General features: G+C 45.2%; 1 protein-coding gene across 4 annotated transcripts in view; it reads right to left on the reverse strand.

The window, feature by feature from the left end:
* Positions 1–8,856: 8,856 nt before the first annotated feature.
* The window catches only part of GRHL3 (grainyhead like transcription factor 3), a 53,619-nt gene continuing 37,279 nt past the window's right edge, over positions 8,857–25,196 (reverse strand). For all 4 annotated transcript variants that reach the window (XM_029571318.1, XM_029571316.1, XM_029571317.1 and 1 more), the window contains exons 11-16: positions 24,808–24,941; positions 23,622–23,653; positions 21,469–21,551; positions 20,662–20,747; positions 17,879–17,943; positions 8,857–10,588 (exon numbers count right to left, since the gene is read on the reverse strand). In XM_029571318.1, coding sequence (XP_029427178.1) covers positions 10,474–10,588; positions 17,879–17,943; positions 20,662–20,747; positions 21,469–21,551; positions 23,622–23,653; positions 24,808–24,941 — 515 coding nt within the window. In that variant the 3' untranslated portion in view covers positions 8,857–10,473. The remainder of the gene's footprint in view (positions 10,589–17,878; positions 17,944–20,661; positions 20,748–21,468; positions 21,552–23,621; positions 23,654–24,807; positions 24,942–25,196) is intronic.

The raw sequence follows: 25,196 nt of genomic DNA on the forward strand, positions 1-25,196 counted from the left end.
AATCTCATACAAATATATTGTACATACTATTGAACCATCACCCATTCTATTAAAAAAAAAAAAAAAAATTCACACCACATTCTTACCAATCATACTATATCCAACATTAAAAATCAACAAACCCACACCCTATAGTTACATCAAGATTATTACGCTACAGTTGATTTTTAATATTGTGGATTATCAAAGTTCAACAGTATTATAGATTTTCCTTCCCAACTCATTCTAAGGTTCACCTAATAACATAGAAACATAGAAATGACGGCAGAAGAAGACCAAACGGCCCATCCAGTCTGCCCAGCAAGCTTCACACGTTTTTTTCTCTCATACTTATCTGTTTCTCTTAGCTCTTGGTTCTATTTCCCTTCCACCCCCACCATTGAAATATCTAGCTTGATTAGTTAGGGGTAGTAGGGGTAGTAACCGCCGCAATAAGCAAGCTACACCCATGCTTATTTGTTTTACCCAGACTATGTTATACAGTCCTTATTGGTTGTTTTTCTTCTCCCCTGCTGTTGAAGCAGGGAGCTATGCTGGAAATAATAAAAAGGCTTCATCAGGGGTGTATCATGAAGAATTGTTTCCAGTCATGTACATTGGCTGTTTGTTAGATGATCTTATGTCCTTTTACAGAGAGTCCAACTTTACTATTGAAGAAAAACATATCCAGTTTGGCTTGCTTTTGTGAAGGAACTATTACTCGATGCTGATGATCCCATCTTCTAGGGTATCATATCTTAACAACATAAGAAATTGCCATACTGGGTCAGACCAAAGGTTCATCAAGCCCAGCATCCTGTTTCCAACAGTGGCCAATCCAGGCTACAAGTACCTGGCAAGTACCCCAAAACTAAGTCTATCCCACACTACTGATGCCAGTAATAACAGTGGCTATTTTCTAAGTCAACTTGATTAATAGTTTGTAATGGACTTCTCCAAGAACTTATCCAAATCTTTTTTAAACCCAGCTATACCAATTGCACTAACCAGATCTTCTGTCAATAAATTCCAGAGCTTAATTGTGTGTTGAATGAAAGAATTTTCTCCAATTAGTTTTAAATGTACTACTTGCTAACTTCATGGAGTGCCCCCTTGTCCTTCTATTATCTAAAAGTGTAAATAACCAATTTACATCTACCTGTTCAAGACCCCTCATGTTGTAGACACTAGTAAGCGAACATCACGACGTTCCCCAAAAACGTTATCCATTGCTTACTGTGCTCACTTGGGCTGGTCACAAATTATACCGCATGTTGTCTCTTACAGAAGTATACACATTTTTAGCTTCTAAGCGTACCTTTCTTGGACGCAGTACGTTAACCGGAAGAACCAGTTGAACTCCGGTAATATTAAAAATTAAGTGTAGAGTACTGGAATAATATTGATGTACCTATAGGATGTGGGTTTGTTGATTTTTTTTTTTTTTAAAGTTGGATGAAGTATGATTGGTAAGAATGTGGTGTGAATGTTTTTTTTTTTAGCAGAGGTGATGGTCCAATAGCAAGTGTAATGTATCTGTATGAGATTGATAAATAATTTTGACGTGTTAGGAATTTGAATTGAGGGCATGCAATGTTTTGATAGTGCTTTTATGCTGTAATTTTTGGTGAACATTCCTAACATTTTGATAGCTGCCAGTGTGGTGTGTATATCCTGCAGTATCTTTGTAGCAATGTTATCTCCCACTCAATCTGCTGCTTTCCTTTTATCTTCTCAATGGCTGTTATTCTGTGGTGATGAGAGTGGGCTTCACCATGCTATAATGCTCCTTATATACCCACACTCCTCTGGGTATTGGGTGGAGGTTTATTTATTTATTTATTTTAAGTTTTTCTATACCGGCATTCGCAATGGATATCTCATCATGCCGGTTTACAATTAACAAGTGGAAAAGGAACAAAATAATAAATAATAGTAATAATAATAATAAACATTTGAACAAGTGAAGACGAAAGATTGCAGTTACAATAAAACAGGGAGTTACACAACTTGGAACAGAGAGAGAAGCTAGGATTTTAAACATAGAGAACAAATATGCAAATTAAGGCATTTGTAACATTAGTGGGTTACCCTATTGAAGTGGAATTAATTATTACCATGTTACCATGATTAGTGCCATGATTAGAAAAGTCTAGGCAAATTGGTTAATGGTGTATTAAGGTTCAGTTTAGGTCTGGAAAGGCTTTAATGAATAGCCATGTTTTAAGTCTTTTCCTAAACGTAGGAAGGCAGGGTTCCTGTCGCAAATCTGCCGGGATGGAGTTCCATAGTGCTGGTCCTGCCGTGGAGAACGCCCTGTCTCTGGTAGATATGTGTCGAGTGGCTTTGGAGTGTGGTACGTGTAGAGATTCTCTGTAGGTGGGAGGTGGGTTTCACCCTGCTATAATGCTCCTTATTTACCCACACTCCTCTGGTTATTGGGTGGAGGTGGATTTCACCCTGCTATAATGCTCCTTATTTACCCACACTCCTCTGGTTATTGGGTGGAGGTGGATTTCACCCTGCTATAATGCTCCTTATATACCCACACTCCTCTGGGTATTGGGTGGAGGTGGGTTTCACCATGCTATAATGCTCCTTATTTACCCACACTCCTCTGGGTATTGGGTGGAGGTGGGTTTCACCATGCTATAATGCTCCTTATTTACCCACACTCCTCTGGTTATTGGGTGGAGGTGGATTTCACCATGCTATAATGCTCCTTATATACCCACACTCCTCTGGGTATTGGGTGGAGGTGGGTTTCACCATGCTATAATGCTCCTTATTTACCCACACTCCTCTGGTTATTGGGTGGAGGTGGGTTTCACCATGCTATAATGCTCCTTATATACCCACACTCCTCTGGTTATTGGGTGGAGGTGGATTTCACCCTGCTATAATGCTCCTTATTTACCCACACTCCTCTGGGTATTGGGTGGAGGTGGGTTTCACCCTGCTATAATGCTCCTTATATACCCACACTCCTCTGGTTATTGGGTGGAGGTGGATTTCACCCTGCTATAATGCTCCTTATTTACCCACACTCCTCTGGTTATTGGGTGGAGGTGGGTTTCACCCTGCTATAATGCTCCTTATTTACCCACACTCCTCTGGGTATTGGGTGGAGGTGGGTTTCACCCTGCTATAATGCTCCTTATTTACCCACACTCCTCTGGGTATTGGGTGGAGGTGGGTTTCACCCTGCTATAATGCTCCTTATATACCCACACTCCTCTGGTTATTGGGTGGAGGTGGGTTTCACCATGCTATAATGCTCCTTATATACCCACACTCCTCTGGTTATTGGGTGGAGGTGGATTTCACCCTGCTATAATGCTCCTTATTTACCCACACTCCTCTGGGTATTGGGTGGAGGTGGGTTTCACCCTGCTATAATGCTCCTTATATACCCACACTCCACAAGCCAGTGATTTCCCACTCCCAAGTTGCACTAATTCAGGCACGGCAGTGACCGTTCTCGGCCAGGGCCCATGCACCAGTGTCCCCCCTGTGAACCCTGCAATCACAGGCCCTAACCCAGCTCTCATCAGCGAAATAGTTTCTGCTTTTCCGGCTGCTGAAGCTTTTGCAATGGCGCTTGCCCATGGGAAGGATGTACGTGGTAGCGCCATGTTGAGAGCCAAGGATGAAGGAAGGAAATTAGTCTTCCAAGGGGAAAGGAAACGGAAGAAAAGAGGGACAGGATGGTCCATATTCAGACACAGTCTAGATAGCAAAGTTAGCCCGATAAACTCATCTGGCTCATAGTGCAGCCGCACTATTCAGTATAGCTGAATATCTTATAGTTAGTGAGCTAACTTTGCCACAGCTCCTTGACCTGACCAGGCTTAGCCAGCCATGTTATCCAGCTGACTCTGAATATCGCAGTGAGCTGGCTAACTCAACTCTTCCCAGTTATGCCCTCAGCACACCCCTAACTTATCCTTCTAAATTCTAGCTGCCTACCTTATTAGCAGGCTAGAATTAGACGGATATGTGCCCAAATATTCATTTAGCCAGCTAACTTCTCAGCCGGCTAAATGCTTATGAACTTGGCTCGCATGGTACCCTAGAGGTTCACCTTTGTGTTCCAGCTTTATCTACTGGGTAATGTCAGATTGCAGTAGCCTGATCAGGTTCAGAAATAAAGATATTTGAGAGAAAACAAATTCTGACCTAGTCCAATATAAGGCTGATCACACAGCAGGGAGTTTTTGGTTATGCAAATCTTTATAATCGGTTCTAAAACAGACAACAGAATCTTGGCAGATAGAGATGATTTAGTTAAATGAGCTTAGTGAAGATAAAATTCTTTCCTTAGGTAAACGGGTCTGTCAGAAAGTCACCCTCAGAGTACCTGAAAAGTGCGCAGGGTGTTCACAATGCGAGTCCTTTTTGGCTGCGTTGCAAAGGGGCATTCCTGGCGGTGTCTTTAGGTGGGGGGTGGCATTTCAGATCTGCACATCTGCTCCCCCCCCAAGCAGGTGCACAGTCTATGGGGACTTCTGGCATCGAGTCTGCAGGAAAGCAAAACTGCGCCTGTAAGTTTTCTGTTTTGTTTTGGGGTTTTTTCTTTGAAAAGTGCCTACCTGGTCCATTGGTGCCAAACTAATTGCCTTCGACCCTAGGTGGGCTGCTGAAAATTGCACCCTTTCTTTCCAGATTTTGCATGCAAGCTTTGTCTATGGCTGAAGCTTGCATGCCAATGTTTCAGGTACTGTTACAAATGTAGTTTTCAGATATTTCACAGTTTGTTCCTTTGGCAAACTCTTCTAAGTCAACCTAGAGCTCCTGAGGCCAGAAATAAACTCTATTTATATATCTGAGTGGACTGGGCTTGTGGTTTTGTGACTGCAAAAATACCCAAATATTTGTATTACTGTGCTGCTAACTTCTGGAAAGCCCCTGTTGTTGTGGAGCTCCCGTGATCTGGAAATTGCATTGATAAGTGTGGCAGGCGATGCTCGACCTGCTTTCTCATTTGCTATGGATTCAAAGTACAGAAGTAGTTCAAGAATAGCACTTGCATATGAATTGACTTGAAAGCTATAATGTAATTTGTGATCACGGCTCAGTCTGACTGATGATAGCTGTACGATGGGAGGAGCTACACTTTGTGATATAATTGACCATCCCTAGCATGTGTACTTACGATTGTATCCCTTTTTCCATGGGGGGGTTAGTCTTGGGGTTTTAGTTTTCCCCCTTCCAGACTAGTTAAAGAGTAGCAAATCACCTGGACCGGATGGTATGCATCCCAGGGTTCTGAAGGAACTAAAAAAATGAAATTTCATATCTATTAATTACAACTTGTAACCTATCATTAAAATCATCCATTGTACTGGAAGACTGTAGGGTGGCCAATGTAACCCCAATATGTAAAAAGGACTCCAGGGGTGATCCGGGAAACTACAGACCAGTGAGCCTGACTTCAGGGCCAGGAAAAATAGTGGAAATTATTTTAAAGATCAAAATCACAGAACATATAGGAAGAGCTGGTTTAATGGACCATAGCCAGTATGGATTTTCTCAAGGGCAGTTTTGCCTAACAAATCTGCTTCAATTTTTTTGAAGGGCTTAATAAACATGTGGATAAAGGTGAACCGGTAGATGTAGTGTATTCGGATTTTCAGAAGGTGTTTGACAAAGTTCCTCATGAGAGGCTTCTAGGAAAAGTAAAAAGTCATGGGATAGGAGGCGATGTCCTTTCATGGATTACAACCTGATTGAAAGACAGGAAACAGAGAGTAGGATTGAATGGGCAATTTTCTCAGTGGAAAAGGGTAAACAGTGGAGTACCTCAGAGATCTGTACTTGGACCAGTGTTTTTCAATATATTTATAAATGATCTGGAAAGGAATATGATGCTTGAGGTAATCAAATTTGCAGATGATACAAAATTTTTCAGAGTAGTTAAATAATATGCGGATTGTGATAAATTGTAGGAGAACCTTGCGAGACTGGAAGATTGGGCATCCAAATGGCAGATTAAATTTAATGTGGATAAGTACAAGGTGATGCATATAGGGAAAAATAACTCTTGCTTTAGTTACACAATGTTAGGGTCCATATTAGAAGCTACCACCCAGGAAAAAAATCGAGGCATCATCATGGATAATACATTGAAATTGTCAACTCTGTTTCTTGCAGCAGTCAAAAATCAAACAGAATGTTAGGAATTATTAGGAAGGGAATGGCAAATAAGCAATCAATATCATGGATCACTCCATGGTGAGACCGCACCTTGAATACTGTGTGCAATTCTGGCCACCACATCTCAAAAAGGATATAGCTGCACTGGAGAAAGTGCAGAGAAGGGTGACCAAAATAAGGGGCATGGAACGGCTCCCCTATGAGGAAAGGCTAAAGAGGTTAGAGCTGTTCAGCTTGGAAAAGAAACGGCTGAGGGGGGATATGACAGAGGTCTTTAAGATCATGAGAGGTCTAAAAAGGGTAAATGTGAATTGGTTATTTACTCTTTCAGATAATAGAAGGACTTGGGGGCACTCCATGAAGTTAGCAAGTAGCACATTTAAAACTAATTGGAACATTTTTTTTTTCCACTCAGGCAATTAAACTCTGCAGTTTGTTGCCAGAGGATGTGGTAGTGCAGTTAGTGTAGCTGGGTTTAAAAAAAGGTTTGGATAAGTTCATGGAGGAGAAGTCCATTAACTGCTATTAATCATGTTGACTCAGGGCATGGCTACTGCTATTACTGGTATTAGTAGTACGGGATCGTTAGTTTTTGGGTACTTGCCAGGTTCTTGTGGCCTGGATTGGCCACTGTTGGAAACAGGATGCTGGGCTTGATGGACCCTTGGTCTGACCCAGTATGGCAAGTTCTTATAAGTATATGAGTGGCACGAGGTCCACATGTGTACATTTTGAAAATGTGATATTCGTGTATACATCTAAAAGCCACCTATGAATTGGCCTCTGGCAGGCCTGTTTTTTTGGTTTTTTTTATGGGAACAAGTTTGTGCAAGTTACAAAACTACGCATATATCCTCTGGCACCTACAAATCCACTTTCCTGTATATGGCCCACCTATAAGGGTTAACCCTAAACTCACATACACTGAACCACAGTGGTGGTGGTGTAGTTGGGTTTATTATGGGTCATGATGGTTGGGAGGTTAGATAAAAGTAATGGGAAGGATGCTGGTCTTTGGTTTAAGCCACTCCTTGTGAGAAGTGGAGGAGTAGCCTAGTGGTTAGAGCAGCGGCCTATGAACCAGGAGATCAGCGTTCAGGTCCCACTGTCACTCCTTGTGACCTTGGGCAAGTCTCAGATACAAACTTAGAGGTAGATTTTAAAAACATACGTGCGCGCGAACAAAAGTACGCTGGATTTTATAAGATATGCGCGTAGCCGAGCGGATCTTATAAAATCCGGGGTCGGCGCGCGCAAGGGGGTGCACATTTGTGCAACTTGCGCGCGCCGAGCCCTGCACGCGCTGCCCGTTCCCTCCGAGGCCGCTCCGAAATCGGAGCGGCCTCGGAGGGAACTTTCTTTTTCCCCCCCCCCCCCGCACCTTCCCTTCCCCTACCTAACCCCCCCCCCTACCTTTATCGGAGAAGTTACTACTGCCTCCGGGCAGTAGTAACTTACGCGCGCCAGGCCCCGACACAGGCCTGGCGTGCGTCCCGGGGCTTGCGTGCGCCGCCGAGCCTATGCAAAATAGGCTCGGCGGCGCAGGGGGGGTTTGGGGTAGGTTTTCGGGGGGTACGCATGTATCTTACGTGCATACCCCTTTGAAAATCTACCCCTGTGATTGTGAGCCCTCTGGGGATAGGGAAATGTACCTGAATGCAATCTCAGAATAGAAATACAAATAAGTGTGGGAATTTATATGAGCACCTGCCCATGTGAGCTCTGGGTGGGGAAGGTGATTGTCGGTTGCCCTTTACTAAATGATCTGGGGCTTCCCTTCCATGAGGTGGTGTCAGCATGAAAATCCCTTCCACCAAAACCCCCAGAACTAAATGAATGAGCTTTAAACAAAAGATAATTCACAATGCAAACCGCAGTAGGTCCTGGAATACTTCGTGTGCAGAGCCACCCTGGTCCCAAACAAAATGTCATTAGCTTAAACTGACCGGATTTAGCGCAGGCCCTAGCCAGGGGTCACTACACCCACCCAGCCAACGCTTGCCAAACAAAAATGTTTTCAGCATAGGTTTGCATGTTTCAGTACAGTCACAGGTAAAATAGTCCCACAACACCGGAGCTGCCCCTGCTTTCTGCTACACGAGCTGATTTCCCAGCAGGGAGGTGGAGCAGGCCCCCTCTCCATGACGTAAGCGATGGTGCTGGCGTGTATATTTGCACAAGCGCGTTAGTCCCATCTCGGCAGTCGTGTTTGGTTCGCTATCTGATGCAGCGTGGCCGATGTATTCATCCGCTAAAGGCGGATGGTTTTCTCTCTCCTTGGTTCGATTTGGCCCCTGCCTCCTTCCACCACCCCCTGCCAAATCTACCTCATGTATTGTGGATATCCCGAAAACATGACTGGCCAGGTGTGCCCCGAGGACGGCGTTGAGAAGCACCGCACTAGACTACTCCTGCCTTGGAGCTTTATTTGCACACATTTTTGTTAGGGGGGGCAGAGTGGGCCAAATTTGTAACCAGGTAGATTTATCAGGTTATCTCCTCAATGTAGCCAGACACCTCTTTTAAATGCACCCATGGTTTTTATTCACTAGTTTGTGTGTGGGGGCAGAAGAGCAAATCCATTCCTGCCTCAGACCCTTCTCTCACCCGGTGGTCCCTGCTGAATGTGGGGGTTTACAGACTTTCAGAAACGCCGCTAGACTTCCACACTAACAGCCTGGTCGAAGAACTTCAGCCAACACCGTGTATATTTGTATCTTTATTACTAAACCGTTTGGCATAATATACAACAAAAAACAATTAAAAAAAAAACCCAAACATATTAGGAATTGTGAAAAAGCACTTTTTTTGTTTGAAATGACATAAATGCAGCTATGCTTTGTAATGGTAACATATAAAAATGGTGCATATATATTTATACAAACATCTCACATACAAAACAATTGGGGACTTAGAAATGTATGAAGCAATTGAGGTTGTAGATTCCTTGCGGCCGGTGGTGTTTTAGCCCTGCTGTTGCAACTGCTGCCTACTCGGGCACAATCTGTGCTACGGGAATGCAATGACTCCGAACACCTCGGCGTTCTTGGCTTTGTAACGTCCTTCTCCATGCAGCCTGGGGTAATTCTCCGGCGAGGTAAGACAGGGGGTGGAAAGGGAAGTATGTTAGCAGCATTCCATCTCCATGTATACCTTCTGTAAATGTGCATCTACTCCAGCCCCCCCAGAACACCTCGTCAGGTGTGGACAAGTTACGGAAGCATGGGCGTGGGTTTTGGAGGAACAAAAAAAAATCCATTTACCTGCCTATGGTTGACTTACAGGGGCTGATTCTATTTTTACCTGTGTAACAGGTGACCAAGCCTATGAAAATGTACCCTTGAAAGTGCAAAAGAATACACCAGAACTGTGCAAGAATATTTCGGGTGCTCACAGGGCCACACCGTCGCCTCCTCTAGAATAGTGAAGCATCCCGACAGCTGAAGCAGATCAACAGAACCTTTCTGGGCAACAAAGCAGGCAGTGTCTTGGACTGTTGGGCTGTTACTTTTTCTTTTTTTTGCAGCTTTGTGCTTGCTCAGACTTCAAAGGGATGCACTGTGCATCCGTCCTGGTAGAACATTAGGCCTGAATACAATCTGGGGCCACTTTTCACTAAGCCCTCGAGCAGCAAAGTACACAGATCCTTCTGTACCTGCATAAGTTTTATGAGTTACCTGGCTCGTCTCTCTTTCAACAGTCACAGTACTTTTGTAGCCATGTACTTTGTGCCTGCTGCGTCTGCGAATGGGGGTTCGATAGGGGTAACTACAGCTGTGTATATCTGACAATTCTATACAGAAATGTAGTTTACTCTGCTGCCCTAACCCCACCTCCTGAAATGCCTGCGTTGTGTGTGCTTAAAGTACAGCCGTTCTGTCCCTTTCAAAATTGCTTTCTTTAAAAGCAGCAGGTGCCAAGATCAACCATGGAACAAAAGCATCCTGTGGTCAAGGGTTAAGGTTATACTTTGCAGGTACTGCGGCGAATGCTTGTTCACTAATATTGTATAGGACACGTCAGAATACGTCATGCCTATTGCTTGTAAATCTTTAAAAAAAAACCCAAAAACAACAAACAATATAGTTATTAAACACAATCCGTTGCAATGCAGAAGTTCCAACTCTATTTGCTAAAATCACTTTTGATAGTGAGGCTTCAAAATACTTCTGTTTCTTTTACTGGATGGCACCGTGCCCCACTTAACACGCGAGTGCATCCAAGCAAAACGTTGAGGTGTAGATTGTGGAGCTGTCCACTGCGTGCCGACTGGCTCTGTCTTTCTCACGCTGTGGGCAAAGTCTGAGGAAGGAGGTCCAGTGCATGGGTAACACTTCATTATAATTCCTTCAGCGTGATCTGGATTTGTCCTTCCAGTTCCATCATCTCAAGCAAAAAGGCCACATGATTGCTGTAATGCTGGATGATATTGTTGTCCATATTCACCAGTATCCTGCAGGAGAAAGTAAAAATTAGGATAGGCATAGTGAGGTGACTGCAGTCGTAGTCTGCATACAGCCAACTAAGAAACCTCGAGCAGTCAATCCAGCTATAGGAAAAAAAAACCAACCCCACTATACAAACATCAGGTTATTCTGAGCAATTGTAGAGTTGGTTATCATGGTCCTGGCGTAAAGCTGACGTTTGTGAAACGTGAGCAATAATGCAAAGTTAGTTGGCTTAGTGGATGGAGCCCTGGCCGTTGCTGTCCTAGTATGTTTAATGTCTTCAGCAGATCTTCAGCTTGGTCCCTTCCTTGCTTAGATCGTCATACATTCGAAGTAGCTTTACAGCTGTCCCACAGTAGGAAGACGTCTGTCCCCTTCCCAACCAGAGCTCCCTTTGCATCCTACCTAAACTCTTGCATACAAGGGAAAAGGCTTCATTTGGGTTTTATTGAATCAGGGCCATGTGCCTTTTCACTGTTCAGCTTATCATGAAACGTGGCAGGACCAGCGTCACGTTAACTGGGGCCACGCTGGGCAGTCTGAGTGGGAGCAGGAGCTGCCGGTGTTTGGCATTCTTCTGGACGTGGGGGGGCAGTCTCCTCCCCCTTCCATGTTTCTGCCATTGCCCGGGGGGGGGGGGGGGGGCGGCAGCATTGTGATGCCCTTCTGCTCACCTTCCCTCCCCCGGCCTGGTGCCCCACTTGGGTTCCTGTCTTGCCCATCCCTTCTGCCAGCCCTGATGGAGGGAGGGGGGGGGGTGGGGTAACCTTGAGTAGACTGTGGTTGTTTGCAATGTTATGCAACAGCGGCAAAGCCTGTGCAGTAAAAGCAGCTGCACACACTGTACCTGTGCGAGAGGCATCGTGTTTGCACACAGTAGGGATGTGCATTTCTCTCTTTGATTCAGCGAGTAGGTGCATACCTCACAGACTTTATAGTGTACACGAAAAAAGCAGAGTATGCGTGTATTTTTAATAATGAGATATAGGCATGCAAGCCATTCTTCCACGTGTACTAGAAAGTCAGCGCGGTACCTGCCGGATCAGGGAAACAAATGCACAGCCCTACTGTGTTCAGACAGGATGCCTCTTGCCAGTAGAAAAGAAAATGAGATTGCCAGATCTGGGCTCTATAAAAAAGTATTTTCTTTTGCAAACTAACAGTAGGAGAATTACATTTAAACCAATAAGAATGGCAGGGATAAAAGAGAGATAGAAAGTGGTGCTGCCCAGTAGGTCGAGCACTAAAAGCAATGGTTTCTAAACGTGTCCTGGGATGCCACATACAATTGGCTTTTCATCTCCACAGTACCTATGGATAATGTATGTCTGTATATAGTGTGGAACCCACAGGTGCAAATTTATCTCAGTGGATCCCCTGAACACCTGACTGGCTGAGAGGTCCTGGAGAAGGAGGTTGGGAAACTCTGCCGTAGAGTAACCTCTTATCCTGGTGTCTCACTGCAGAAGTACAATCGCCTTAGATGTTGAAGACCTTCCTTGTCAAAGTCCTCAAAATGGCCTACACTGAAGGCAGCTTTTAGTGTCTCTGTCTGACCATTTCTCTGGGGGCCCTGGTTAGAGATTCTGAATGCAGCGTCACCTCAAGCAACAGCCAGGAACAAACGAGCGACCCGCTGTCGTTCGAATTACCCTGTCTCACTTTGCATTAAAAGAAATAATAATAATAAAAAAAAAAACCCCTGGGTTGCAGCCAATGAAAACAAGGCATGTGCCAGCCTTTCATGCAGCCAGTGAGGCTTGGCGAAGCAGCTCTTTGTCCGAAAGGCTTTCTGTATAGGACCTATGAAAATAAAGTGCGGTTTCCTGGAATCCCTGCTCATCAGATGAAGGGAGGGCATGCTTCTGCTAGGTGATTCATCAAGCCACTTAAGAACTCACTTTTGAAAATAGTAATTACTTCATTTGAAATGATACACCCATTGTAATTCTAAAGTGTGTGTTTTTCTCAACAGTATTTCCTTTTGAATCATACAATGGAATTAGGCGATGCTTTGGTGTCGTTCCTGGCTGTGAATGCATGGACGGGCCACGGTAGACGCCCGCATTATTTGCACAGTTCTTAGTGTTTTAGAAAAGCAAATGATTAAAATGGCGCTCATCGCGGAGAAGGGTCAAACAAAGCACGTAGTCAGGACTCACAATGGGGGCCATGCGCCCCGCCAGATTCAGAGACCAAGACTGCGAGGGTTTGCATCGTGCTTGCTCACTTTTGGCACAGAGTGGCGGTGCTGGCATGAATCCCGCCTGGGAAATTCTATATTCTTTGGGGTCAAATGAGGGAATAAAGAATCACAGTTAACAAAAAGAAAAAAAAAAAAAGGACATGTATTAAAAATGGTACTTCAGGGAGAGTTTCTGCAGGGACATGTGCTGGCGCAGCACTGGCATGTTCAGTATCGGCTCCTACTGTTTCTGCTTCCTAGTTTAGACTTGTTTCGTCCCGTCCTGGCAGAGACCTCTCTTGCCTCACATGACAGTCGCCTGCTTCACATTTCCCTGTTCCCTCCGTGCCGGTGCACCTTAGCTAGAGAAAGGAATGGATGAAGTGGGTTCTGTTTGATCCAAGCCTCCTCCTGATGGAGGCTGGAGGATGAGAGAAGGAGGCAGAGAACCTTACACCTGCTGGGGAAGCTACAACAGCAGAGCACTGCCCTCAGGGTCCACAGGCACCATTTTTAAATTCCCTCCATGCCGGTGAGCCTTAACTGGAGAAAGGAATGGATGAAGTGGGTTCTGTTTGATCCAAGCCTCCTCCTGATGGAGGCGGGAGGATGAGAGAAGGAGGCAGAGAACCTTACACCTGCTGGGGAAGCTACAACAGCAGAGCACTGCCCTCAGGGCCCACATGCACCATTTTTAAATTCCCTCCATGCCGGTGCACCTTAGCTAGAGAAAGGAATGGATGAAGTGGGTTCTGTTTGATCCAAGCCTCCTCCTGATAGAGGCTGGAGGATGAGAGAAGGAGGCAGAGAACCTTACACCTGCTGGGGAAGCTACAACATAATAGCACTGCCCTCAGGGTCCACAGGCACCATTTTTAAATTCCCTCCATGCCGGTGAGCCTTAACTGGAGAAAGGAATGGATGAAGTGGGTTCTGTTTGATCCAAGCTTCCTACTGATGGAGGCTGGAGGATGAGAGAAGGAGGCAGAGAACCTTACACCTGCTGGGGAAGCTACAACAGCAGAGCACTGCCCTCAGGGCCCACAGGCACCATTTTTAAATTCCCTCCATGCCGGTGCGCCTTAACTGGAGAAAGGAATGGATGAAGTGGGTTCTGTTTGATCCAAGCCTCCTCCTGATGGAGGCTGGAGGATGAGAGAAGGAGGCAGAGAACCTTACACCTGCTGGGGAAGCTACAACAGCAGAGCACTGCTCTCAGGGCCCACAGGCCTCATTTTTAAATTCCGACTTGGATGTGGATTACTCCTGATCCCTCTGGATCTCTAGATCCCACCGATGGGATAAGATGGATCCAAGGAGTGGGGAGATGAGATAGGGGAAGGCCCAGGGGCTTCAGTTTTAAATTTTGATGGCGCCAGCACTGGTGTTTGTTGTTGGGGATAGGGGGAACCTTGGCCCCTACCTTTTCATTTTTTTTTTCATTCATTTTATTTATTTTATTCCAAACAAAAAAATAAAACAAAATACAATTTAAACATACAGCCCTATTTACTATGAGGTCGATATTCAGCTACTGTATGACTGGGCTCATTAGATGGCTAACTTAGCCTATCTATCTATCTATCTATCTATCTATCTATTTATTTATTTATGGTTTTTATATACCGATCATATTCAGTAGTGCGGCTGCGCCACTGCTTAAAGGTAGCGGATAACTTTATCCAACTAACTTTAGGACAGGTGTACGGGCAGCGCCTCCCAGTTACACCCCCACATTTAGCCAGATAACTTCTGAGTTATCCTCTTAAATGCTTCTCAGTATGGACCTCCATATTACTGTGTTACTAAGCCTCTGTGAATACGAAAGCTGCTGTCCTCTTGTATTTAAAGGGTTCCAGGATACTCCGATATGTTGAATGAATATTTTCAGCCTACTGTGAGCTAAGAAAAATAACATAAAAATATGAAATAAGTGGTGCAGAGGTGTTTCTGCATGTTAATAAGATAAAGTGGCAGGGTTATGTGGCCACTACACTCAAACATTGGTGCTAAAAATGTTCAAAAAGATGGATGAACATAATCAACCTAACACTGTGTTACTCTACTACTAAGGCCAAACATCAGTCTGTGCTTTAAATACTCCGTATTTATCTAAGCACGCCTAGGGTTTGTTGTGAATTACCATCCCTAATAATTACAAATTGTCAAATGCTTGGATAAGTAAACATGCAGCTGAAAAACCACTTCCACTTTCCACAAACAGCAAAGATGTACGTTGACTAGATTTTTGGAGAAAGAATGGGAGCCTGGGTCATAAATATTCAGCTGAATGAAACATTTTTGGTCTGCTCGCCTCTCCCACCATCTTAAATAAGTTTTGAACAAGGATCTTGGTGCTGATGGGATAGGACAGCCGCACCTCACTGTGTATCATACTACAAGTATTCTAATGGTTTTAGCATGCTACCATTATAACCCCTGATCTAAAGCCATCCTGCCCATTATTTAAAAAGCCCTTTCCTTTACATGAAAAGGGCTTACAACAATTTGTGTTAAAGATATGCATTTGTTTGAAATGAATGATGAATCTTAAACAAACTGAAAAAGCCCATTTTTGTTTTGGTTTTTTGACTGGTGCATCGGAAAACCTGAATATTTCCAGATTTGTTGTTTTGGTAAATAGTCCGTGCTATTTTCAAAAAAAAAGGTCCCCCCCCCCCCCCCAAAAAAAAACCAAAAAAAAAACAGGCTCACCCCCTCCATAGTCTCCTTACCCCTTCCTTCAGCACTTCAAGGGTGAAAGGGACAGGAGTGAACCCCAGTCACTCCTGACCTACCAGTTCTGATTTTAAAATGGTGCTGGTCCCAGGGCTTGCCAAATAGTTTAATGCCATTACTCTACACAAACCTAATTAATATCATATTTGGCTAAGCATCAACTTTGTTTTAAACACATTGTTTCCTTAAGTATGCATTTTGGGGGCAATATTCAAACTGCCTGCCTAGGAGCAAAGACGGCTGGTATTTTGTTCCTGCAGATTATGCACCTCGTTTTCAAGGAGAAGCTTTCTGTGGATTTATGCACCTGCTTTATGTGTGAATAAAAACTTGGATGAAAGATTCAGCACCGTGACTTTAAAATCCATTGCATGCACGTTCTTATTCCGATCCTGCACAAAACCTGCGTCCCCAGGAATGCTAGAAAGGGTGTGTGCTGAGGGACCCCATGTGTACTTTTAGCAAGACAGAGAGGAAAATGTTCAGAGAGCCAGTGCCCCCCAGAACATGGCTATCCGCCTGGGTCCACTGGCTTCCTGGACATTGTCCTCTCTAACTAAGGGACTAAAATGTGGATGAGTCAGAATTTTTGGCCTACAGCGCTTTTTTTGGGGGGTAGGAGGTCTATTTTCAAAGTGATTACACAGGTAAAAAATCATTCTAAACTCTTATGGATTATAAATTACGCCAAACACTGACACGAGCTATTTCATATGTGGGTCCCCAATTGTGGAAGGCGTTAGCAGCCTGTCCGAGGGATGAGAGGGACTTAAAGATCTTTAGAAAACAATTGGAGACAGTTTTTTTTTTTTATGAAGCTTATAAATAATGTAATTTTTAAAATTTTATTTTATAGTTTTGATATTGACTGATTTTAAGGTTTGTTATTTGTTGATGATAGTATTGCGAATGTTTGACATGTAATCCGCCATGAATTACATTGTGAGCAAAGGCGGAATAGAAGTGATTTTAAAATAAATAAATACATCTTAACCTCCGTTAATCGGCTGGCTGAAAATTACTCTCCCTCAATGCAGTTAGAAGTCCACGAAGCTACATTGAAAGGAGGCATTCACAGAGTGTGTGTGGGGGGGTGGGGGGCATTTATTTTTCCAGCAAAAAAATCTACTCGCAGAAAAATCAGGTGCAGGTGATTGCGAGTACTTTTATTTTGAAAATTGGTGCAAAGCTCGCGGTGTAATACGTGTGAAGATCTGTTGCTGACTTTACTTGCGGCCTGCAGATGGCGCTGTGAGCTACTTGGACTAGCTATCCAGTCCTCCCAGCTTTGTGCTCCTCACTTCCCCCCAGCAGCCATTTTGCTTTCTGCCCAGATGTATTTATACTCCAGGTTTTCCCCAGTTGCCAGAGTGTAGTCCTACTTCTTGGTCCTCATATGCTGGCGCCGTCCCTAAATCCAGATTTCTCTGGTTTCTGCTTTCAGCTCTTCTGCTTGGCCTGCTTCCTGTTCCCAGTTTCCTGATGTGCTCCAGCAGCTCACTCCATTCTAGGTTTTTTATTGGGGTCCCCCCTCCCCCTTATGCCTCACCAGCACCTGGGGGCTTAACCCGAGGGGAAGGTGGTTGGCATAAGCAGAAGACGCCCAGCTTTTCTGTTTTCACCGTCGGCCGCCTGGATTTGCCTCTCCAGATATGAAGCTGCTCGTTCCTGGGGCAACCCACAAACAATAGATGCCACAGCTTCAATGCAGATAGTTTACAAATTTCTCCCACAGGGTGTTTTGTTTTCTCTCTTGTATGTTACCAAGTGCTCGTTTTGCTACCTAGAAACTCTGAATGATAATTCGTTTGTGCTGAATGTGTTATTCCCCATAGCTTTGTGCTGGGTGGAGGGGGGGAGAGGTTTCCAGCAATAAATGATCATCAGCGAGTATTTGGGCATCTACGCCCACGGCAGGCTTGGTTCCATGAGTTGTGTTGCTTTTCTCTCGCGCATATTTCAACATTTTACAATTTGGTGCAAAGACGTACAAGCCATTTCTTTTCATAGGAAGTTGGGAATGAACAGATGCAACTCAGGCAGTGGTTCGTGGCGTGCGTTTTCCCTTAATTGTTCTCGCAGGCTGCCCTTTTCTCTCTCATTCTTGCCCGTTTACATGTGTCATCGCGGGAGGGACACCCTCCCCCTCCCCCCCGGTCTTCCCTGGGCTTGCCGTAACCTCGGCGGGTGACCCCAGGCTTGAGGGTCAATCCACTGCTGGACACAATGTACGTGGGCTACCTCGTGCCTGACAACCAGCTGGCGCCTGCACAGGCTGATGCGGCCGGTGAGGCTCCTACCCAGCTGCGGTGTTCCAGATATTGCAACAAGAGAAGGAGAACGACGCAAGGGTCAGCGCCGGTTTACTTACCCGCGTTTGCATTTTTTGTAGACTTTGTGAATTCTGTCTTCGAGCACGCCGTACTTTTCTGAGATCTGTAACAGAACACAGCGGTATCGACTTTACTTACGAAGGGGACTGGCCAGACGCATTCTGCAACTTTGTAAGAGACCTTTTCAGCGTGGAAGTCCTTTAGGAATGGCCTGAAAGTTTGTGATCGAAAGCCCCCTCCCACAGTCCGGGTGTTTATTCTGGTGGGCAGAACTCACCAAATCACAATCAGAGCCTGGAACATTTAGAAAACGGAGAGGGGGGAGGGCGTGCAGAGAATTGCAACCTTCCTCTTACCATCCCCGTTGCAGCTTTTTTCGCCTCCGATCTTAAACAATTTGATCTCTGATCACAACAGAAGAAAGCCCGTCCTGATTAGGGGTGTGGCTTATTTTCTATCCCATACTTAATTGACCTACAGTTAATGGTAAAATCTATCTTCACTACACAGCCTTTATTTTGAGGGAAAGAGATGCTTACTGTGCCTGACGGAAAACAGTGTGAGAGAATTTGGTTGGGTTTTTTTTTTTGACTGATAGGCTCCTCCTACTCTGTTCTGCCTATGGGTACTAATGTACTTTTCCTTTGAAAATTGGTGTAACTTAATGCACGTTTGCTGTCTAATTTTTGCTGGCTGTTACAAAAATCAGCCCCTGAAACCCTAAGGCAACAATATCATATTATTCAAATTCATCTGAATTCAAGTGAATGCTACCATGATCTTCTAGCCCTCTGGCTCGTAAATTCATCCATCACACCCCATGGCTTTCAAAGTCGATAGAAAAATCCTTAAAAACTCTGGGCCTGATTTTAAAAAGCATTTACTCGAGTAAAACAGGGTTTTACTTGAGTAAATGCACTTTACTTGAGTAAGTGGGCTTTTGAAAATTGCTATAATATATGCCATTGAATTGTCCATAGGATTTACTTGTGTAAGTGACTTTACTCCAGTAAATGGCTTTTGAAAATTGCTACAATAGTAGTTACATTTACATGTGTAACTCCTTTTGAAAATGACCCCCAATATTTCTGAAGGATCCATTTCAAACTTTGGCTGCTGCTGATTGCCATATCCCTTCTCCTCTGTTATGGGTCATGCGTTCCCAGGGACGGAGGATGAAGGAGGAGTCCAGTGTGGCCCGCTGAGACAGCAAACTCCAAAAAGTAGGAACAAAAAAAAAATCCCCCAAAAAAGCCAGGGGCATGAAAACCATGACCCCACAGCTCGTACTGGACACGTCCCCTGGTCGGCTCTGCCATTCCCCACCCCACTTAGCTAGGTGATAACACTATGTATCCCAGACTGAACTGGACTTTACTGTACAAAGCCTGCAGAGAAAATCTTTATCTAGCTTTTCTGATTTCCTGCTTTCGGGGTAATCTGCAGGTACAATTTCTGGCCAGAGGCTTGCAAAGATATTTGATTACTCTAGGGGCCTGTCGACTTTCCAGCACTCATGACCAGGAAAGGCCTATAGCAGAATTCATTGTACAAACTCTGTATTTACCAGATCTGTTACAGCACATTAATGCATAGATAGTTCTCAGCGTTGGTTAAAAGATATTTTAAAAGTGATAACAACTAACATACCAGCCTCAAAACGCACGTGCGTTTCTTTTGACTTCAAAGCAGATAGTTTATCAGATGCTTTACTGATAAGCATCACAAGAACATGTCATGTGGGTTCCCATAGCCGAGTGATTGAAATTGACGATGCAAACAGAGAGAAAATATGTTGGCATTGCATTTCACTGGGAATGCTGCAGTTCTGCCAGTGGGAAAGTGTGAATACAGCAGGGTAAAGGGATGGTCTTGGCCAGGTGGTCTTCCAAGCACAACACCGAGATCTCTCATGATCGGCATTCAAGGCGGCTTTGCTGTCCAGCAGCTGAAAGCACTCGCCTGGCTCTTCATTACCATCTTAACCTAAGTCAGTCCTGAAGAGCCTCCTAGCTTCTACTGGGTGCATCCATTTTGTGCCAGTAATACCAGCAGCAGTAGTCCGTGGTGTGTGCATGCCGTCCAAGCACTCTATATTTCACAGGAGCCTGCCACCTCAGGAGCCAGCTTCCTCTCACTTCCGGATCTCAGTGCGCCTTTTCACCACCACCACCATCACATCCACCAATGGGCCGGGTCATGATGACGCTACTATTGTGCTGCTACTGTTGCACAAAATGGCTTTCCCTAGCAGCAGCACCAGGAAGCCCTCCTCAAGGAAAGTTATCTGAGGAGCTGCAAAGGAGTGAGAGGGCAAGGGGGCAGAGGGAGCCCTTTCACCTTACTGGAGGATAAGCTGTCTGAGGTTTTGAGCGCGATGGACCTTTGCTTGCTCCTTACCGTGCAGCCTACAAGTTATAGCACTGAGCTGAGAAACGTGGAGATGTGATGACCTGCAAGTTAAGTTAGTTTCCAGTTTTACTTCTGGTGGAATGGTTTTGCAGTATGTATTGTAGAAATCGGGGGCATCTTTTTTTTATTGGACTAACAATACATTTGTGACTGGTTTTTGAGAACTCTGTGTTCCGAAAAGCTCATTCTGCCCTGATCTGACGAAGGAAACCAAGCTCTCAAGAGCTAGTCCAAAATGTACTGTTAGTCTGATAAGAAAAAAAAAAAAGGCATGAACCGGAAACTCGTTTATTGATCGTGATTTCTAAGTATCCTGATCACAAGGCCATCCATGCTATGGCCTAACCTAGAAAAACCACAGAGTTTGTGTTGTAATTAATCGCGCAGATTAATTTAGGGTGAAACTTACCGCATTCCTCAGTCCCTTCAGATCTGGAGTCTTCAGCATTAGGGCATCAAAGACCTCCTCCGATTCCCTCCGTACATATAACAACACTGGGAACACATAACGGAATGGTTAGTTTGCTTCCCGTTTTCCCAAGGGCACCGATGTTTTAATTGGAACGGTAGAGCCCAATGGCATTCACACTGTCTCTGGCGAGGTTCAGGGTCGTATTCTCTGTTGGTTTTTCAAAAATGTCATGGCTCACCTAAGTCCTCATTTTTAGCAGAGCCTGGACGTTCATCTGATTCTGACATCTTGGCAACAGCTACCGAGATACTTCACATTTTGTATAATTTGACGGTAAATCAGGGGAGCCTTTGGTGAGCCAGTTGCCACCATTCCCTTCCGTCACAAAATAAGATCAGGGGGTAGATATTCCAAAGGCAATTAGATGGATAACTAAAACGTTATCCATCTAAATGGCTATGCTGACATTTTACAAATTTTAACTGGCTATATTCTAACCAGATAAAGAGTTATCCAGCTAAGTCTAGCTGCGCCATAGGGCCGGTTAGTGTTAAGATATCCCTGGAGGGAGTAAGCCATGGTGTGGGGTGTGGTACAGAGGGAAAGGCTGGGGAACCAGTGTTGGGCCTGGGGTGGGGCTTTTTTTCCCAAAATATTTTGCATTCAGTCGCTGGGGCTCAATGCACACTATTGGAAACTAAACAAAAATGATTATAAACCAAAGCCATCCCAACCCACTAGCGATGACGTCTGCACGTCCCTAATAAGAGGAAGGTGGAGGAAGCCTTGTGCATGGAGCTTTACCTCTTTGTGTGTCCTCGTCCTTCAGCTGCTTGGATGGTGAAGGATGAAATTCATCGGTGAAGGACTGGCAGCTCCTTTTCAAGCTGGGAGGAAACAGAATGGGAAACGAAAGATCAGAAAACGAAACTGTTTGCATGCATTTTCACCCATTCATCTGTTCGCTAACCAGGCAAAGAGGGAAGTATCCACTCGGAGAAATGTGAGTTAAGCCCCAGCTGTAGAGATGGGGCTGATATAAAAGTGCATAGCATGGCTGCCTCTTTATGACTCAGGCAGGAACCTGGGCTTTTGAAATCTTGTGTTTACAATCCTCCTTTTATGAGTTTTGTAAGCATGAGCCTCAGCTAGGGCCCTTCCCCCTCCTCCCCTTACTAAACAGCCTCAGCTTTTTTTTTTGCAGTGTTTTGGGAAGATTTTATCTGCTGAGAAAATTAACTGAGCTTTCATGTGAAATATTTATGGGAAAATAATGGATTCTTTATGGGCTGCGATGCCCTTTACTGGACCAGTGCCAGGCTGATCCAAGGACGTCGCGGACACGTGAGCTCTAGAGGGACTTCCAGAGAAAGCAACTCGTGCAGTATAACGTCTTTTGGATCATGCGTGGGTTGGTCCAGTGAGAGGAATCGCCCACAGAGAACGCCAATTTTGTCCCTGGTCCTCGACTGCTAAACAACTATCTGTCATGTGCTGTATTTTTTTATTCTGTTGTAAGCTGCTCTCAGCAATCCTTGGGGATTGAAAGGGCAGGGTAAAAATGCAAATAGAAATGGAAAACAATGACCAGCTTCAAATTATCAATGGGCCCATTTCAGCTGTTAGGATATCCAAGCTCTTTAAATGAAGGTATTAAATGATTCACAGGTGTAAGGTATTCCCACTCTGCCAAATGTACGGCTTACACCAAAACATTCTGACGGTTACTTTGAGACCGGCGCACGTGTACGTGCGTATGCTGGCTCGCACTGACTGACGCGGCCATTATTATAACCTACGTGCAGATAAGCGTGCATGGTGCAAACCATACGTCTGTGCACAATTGTATACGGACGCACGCGTGTGCACGTAAACGCTGCCTCTAATAGACACATGCGCCAACACAATTACCAGTTTTCCCAGTTCATTCCCAGTTTGCCCAGGTAAGGGATAGGATTTCCTAACCCCCCCCCCCCTAGTTAAATAGACTCCCTGTTGGCCCTAACTCTTAAACCCCCGCTGACCAGCCTAGAATTTCTTATTTTATTACTTACACGCCATGCACAGCAGAAGCAAAATTACGCTCACATTTCATGTTAAAGTCCCGGAACGCCCAAGTCCCACCCAGCCCACGCCCCTCCCTTTCTGAACTCATTTGCGCATGTACTGGGACGCACATACACCGGGCGCCTTTTAAAATCCGCGCTGCGCACAGTGGCCGGACATATTCGTGCATCTCCGGGCGTTTTTAACATTCACCCCCACTGTTTGCTGTTGTAAACTGCCTGCAGCACTCATTTGGATAGAAAAGGCATAAATTTAGCTAAGTAAAGTAAATTCACCAATTGTGCACAAAACTGAAGCAAATATTAATATGAACCAGTGCTGGTCGGTTTTGGCGTTAGCTCTGCAATTTTAAGATGCATGAATTCTACATGATGTTAGTGCTGGGGTTTCCTTTGTGCCGTTTGTCCGCATTTTTGCAAGGCAAGACTGGGGACGAAAACGGAATAAATCCCGATTTAATTAAAACCGTCCCTGGGATGTTGGAAATTTCTGTTTTTTCGTTTTTTGGAGGAGATGAAGGAGAAGGAAGCCATCCCTGTAAGATTTCTGAGAATGTACGAAGGAGCATGGATCCCCGGGATAGTTTGCATTGGCTCGAACAGAACTCTGGCCGTCTTTTTTTTTTTTTTTTCTTTTAGAAATGTTGTGCTAATTGTTTTCCCCAACGAAATCGCCACTCTTTGGCACCTGACAGGGTAGCCCGCACGCCGTGTTGTGCTAACGGAGGCTGCGCCGGCGGCGCTCTGCATGCCACGGCTCTGTGCTCGGAGGGCCTCGTGTGCTCCTACGCTTGGAGCTGTGCCGGTGCTGCTGTGCTCAGGGTACAGTTTTGGGGGCATTAGAATGCCGTCTCACAAGTCATGGGACATTTTTTTTTTTTTTCCCCATACCTGTTTTTGTTATCTGGAACAGCCGGGATTACCTTCAATGAAAAGAAAAAAAAAAAAAAAAAAGATGTGCTTAGGTCACGGTTATTCATAAACTTAGTTCCCTACACAAACTTTGTCTCCTGTCAAGGGCTTTGTTTCCAGCTCTCGCCCAGGCCTCTCCTGCCTGTCACGCTAAGCAGCGCCTCCGTTTGCAGGGCTGCATTCCTTTCTGGCTGGCAGCTGTCAAGTCAAATGAACAGAGAGGGATTATCCAGCCCCAGTGCTGGGCTCGCTCTCACTCCCTCGCCTCCTACGCAGAGGGGAGTTTGGGTTAGTAAACTGCCTTGAGGGTGATCATGGAAAGGCAGGGGGGGGTGGTACATTAAATTATGCAGGCGCAGTTTATGGCACCCGGCTGTAGGTAGCCACGCAGGTGAATTTCTGTGCAAGGATCCAGCTTGCTAACTCCTTGGTCAGTTAGGTCCCTGTGAAACTACTGTCTCTCTCTCTCTCTCTCTGTCCCTGCCTGTCCTAGAAAATGTAAAGGAAAGAAGGAATTGGTGTAAGTTTGGAGAATAGAGAGGGGGGGGGAGGGAAAGAAACCCTGGAATAAAAACAACAGAGGAAGGAACGGAGCCGGGCGCCATCTAAACTGAGAGCTCACCTATCCCGGGCAAGGCACTAACGCTGCATGGCAGAGAAATCACCACCAGCCCAAAATCCTTTCTTTTTACAACATCGACAAAGTCAGCAAATGAATAAACACGCAGTGACTGTCAGCAGTTTTACGCGCCGCACGCTTCTTTTTCTTTCTAAATGTACAGCTGGGCCCGGCATCGTTTTTTTCCCCTCCTGTAGTGTTGTATTTTGCTGGACTCCGCTTTGGGCAAATTTTATTTGGAAAGGCAGTTTAGAAGTTTGTAAACTCAATTAAATGAAGTTTTTCACTCTTCCTTAAAACCCCCTTCTCAGACGGTCTGCCCAGCATCTTTCACTGGCCCAGGGCAGCTGACACCCCCTCTTCCTCTCCCCACAGCTTGAGTGCATCACATCTACCAGGGCTGTTGCCATGGGTGGGCAAGATGGGCGCCAAACTAAGGGGGGTACCAGAAAACGCGAGCCCCTCCCCCCCCCTTCGCTGGACTCTGCGTCTCCTGCGCTGCAGCGCCACGGCCATGCCATGGGGTTGGGGGCAGGGTCGGCTTACCACACCGCATCGATGGAGATTAGAAAAGTGGATGTTGGGGATGAAGAGCACCGGCTGGGTTTCAAGATCTGCTTCTGGCCGGAGGAAGGTGATGTCATTGCCACGGAAGCCTGCGAGCAACGATCCCTTCTCGTCTACCAAGAAAGCAAAGCGCCATTCTAAGTAAAGAGCATTTTTAAACATAAAGCAGACAACTTGAATGAGGTAAGAGCAAGCCCCCAGGGCAGAAGGCAGGAAACGGCTCTGAAGGGCAACCCACGCTGCTAAAAGTCATTCGGTAAAACCCTGCGGCGCAGCTTCAGTGCATGTCCTCGACTTCCATTCTATCCTGCCCTCAATTCTTTCTGCTCATGAGATCTGCACCGAAGCTAAACGTAGATCCCATGAGA

The sequence above is a fragment of the Rhinatrema bivittatum genome, chromosome 11 (genome assembly GCF_901001135.1).
Source record: "Rhinatrema bivittatum chromosome 11, aRhiBiv1.1, whole genome shotgun sequence".
NCBI classification, from domain to species: Eukaryota; Metazoa; Chordata; class Amphibia; order Gymnophiona; family Rhinatrematidae; genus Rhinatrema; species Rhinatrema bivittatum.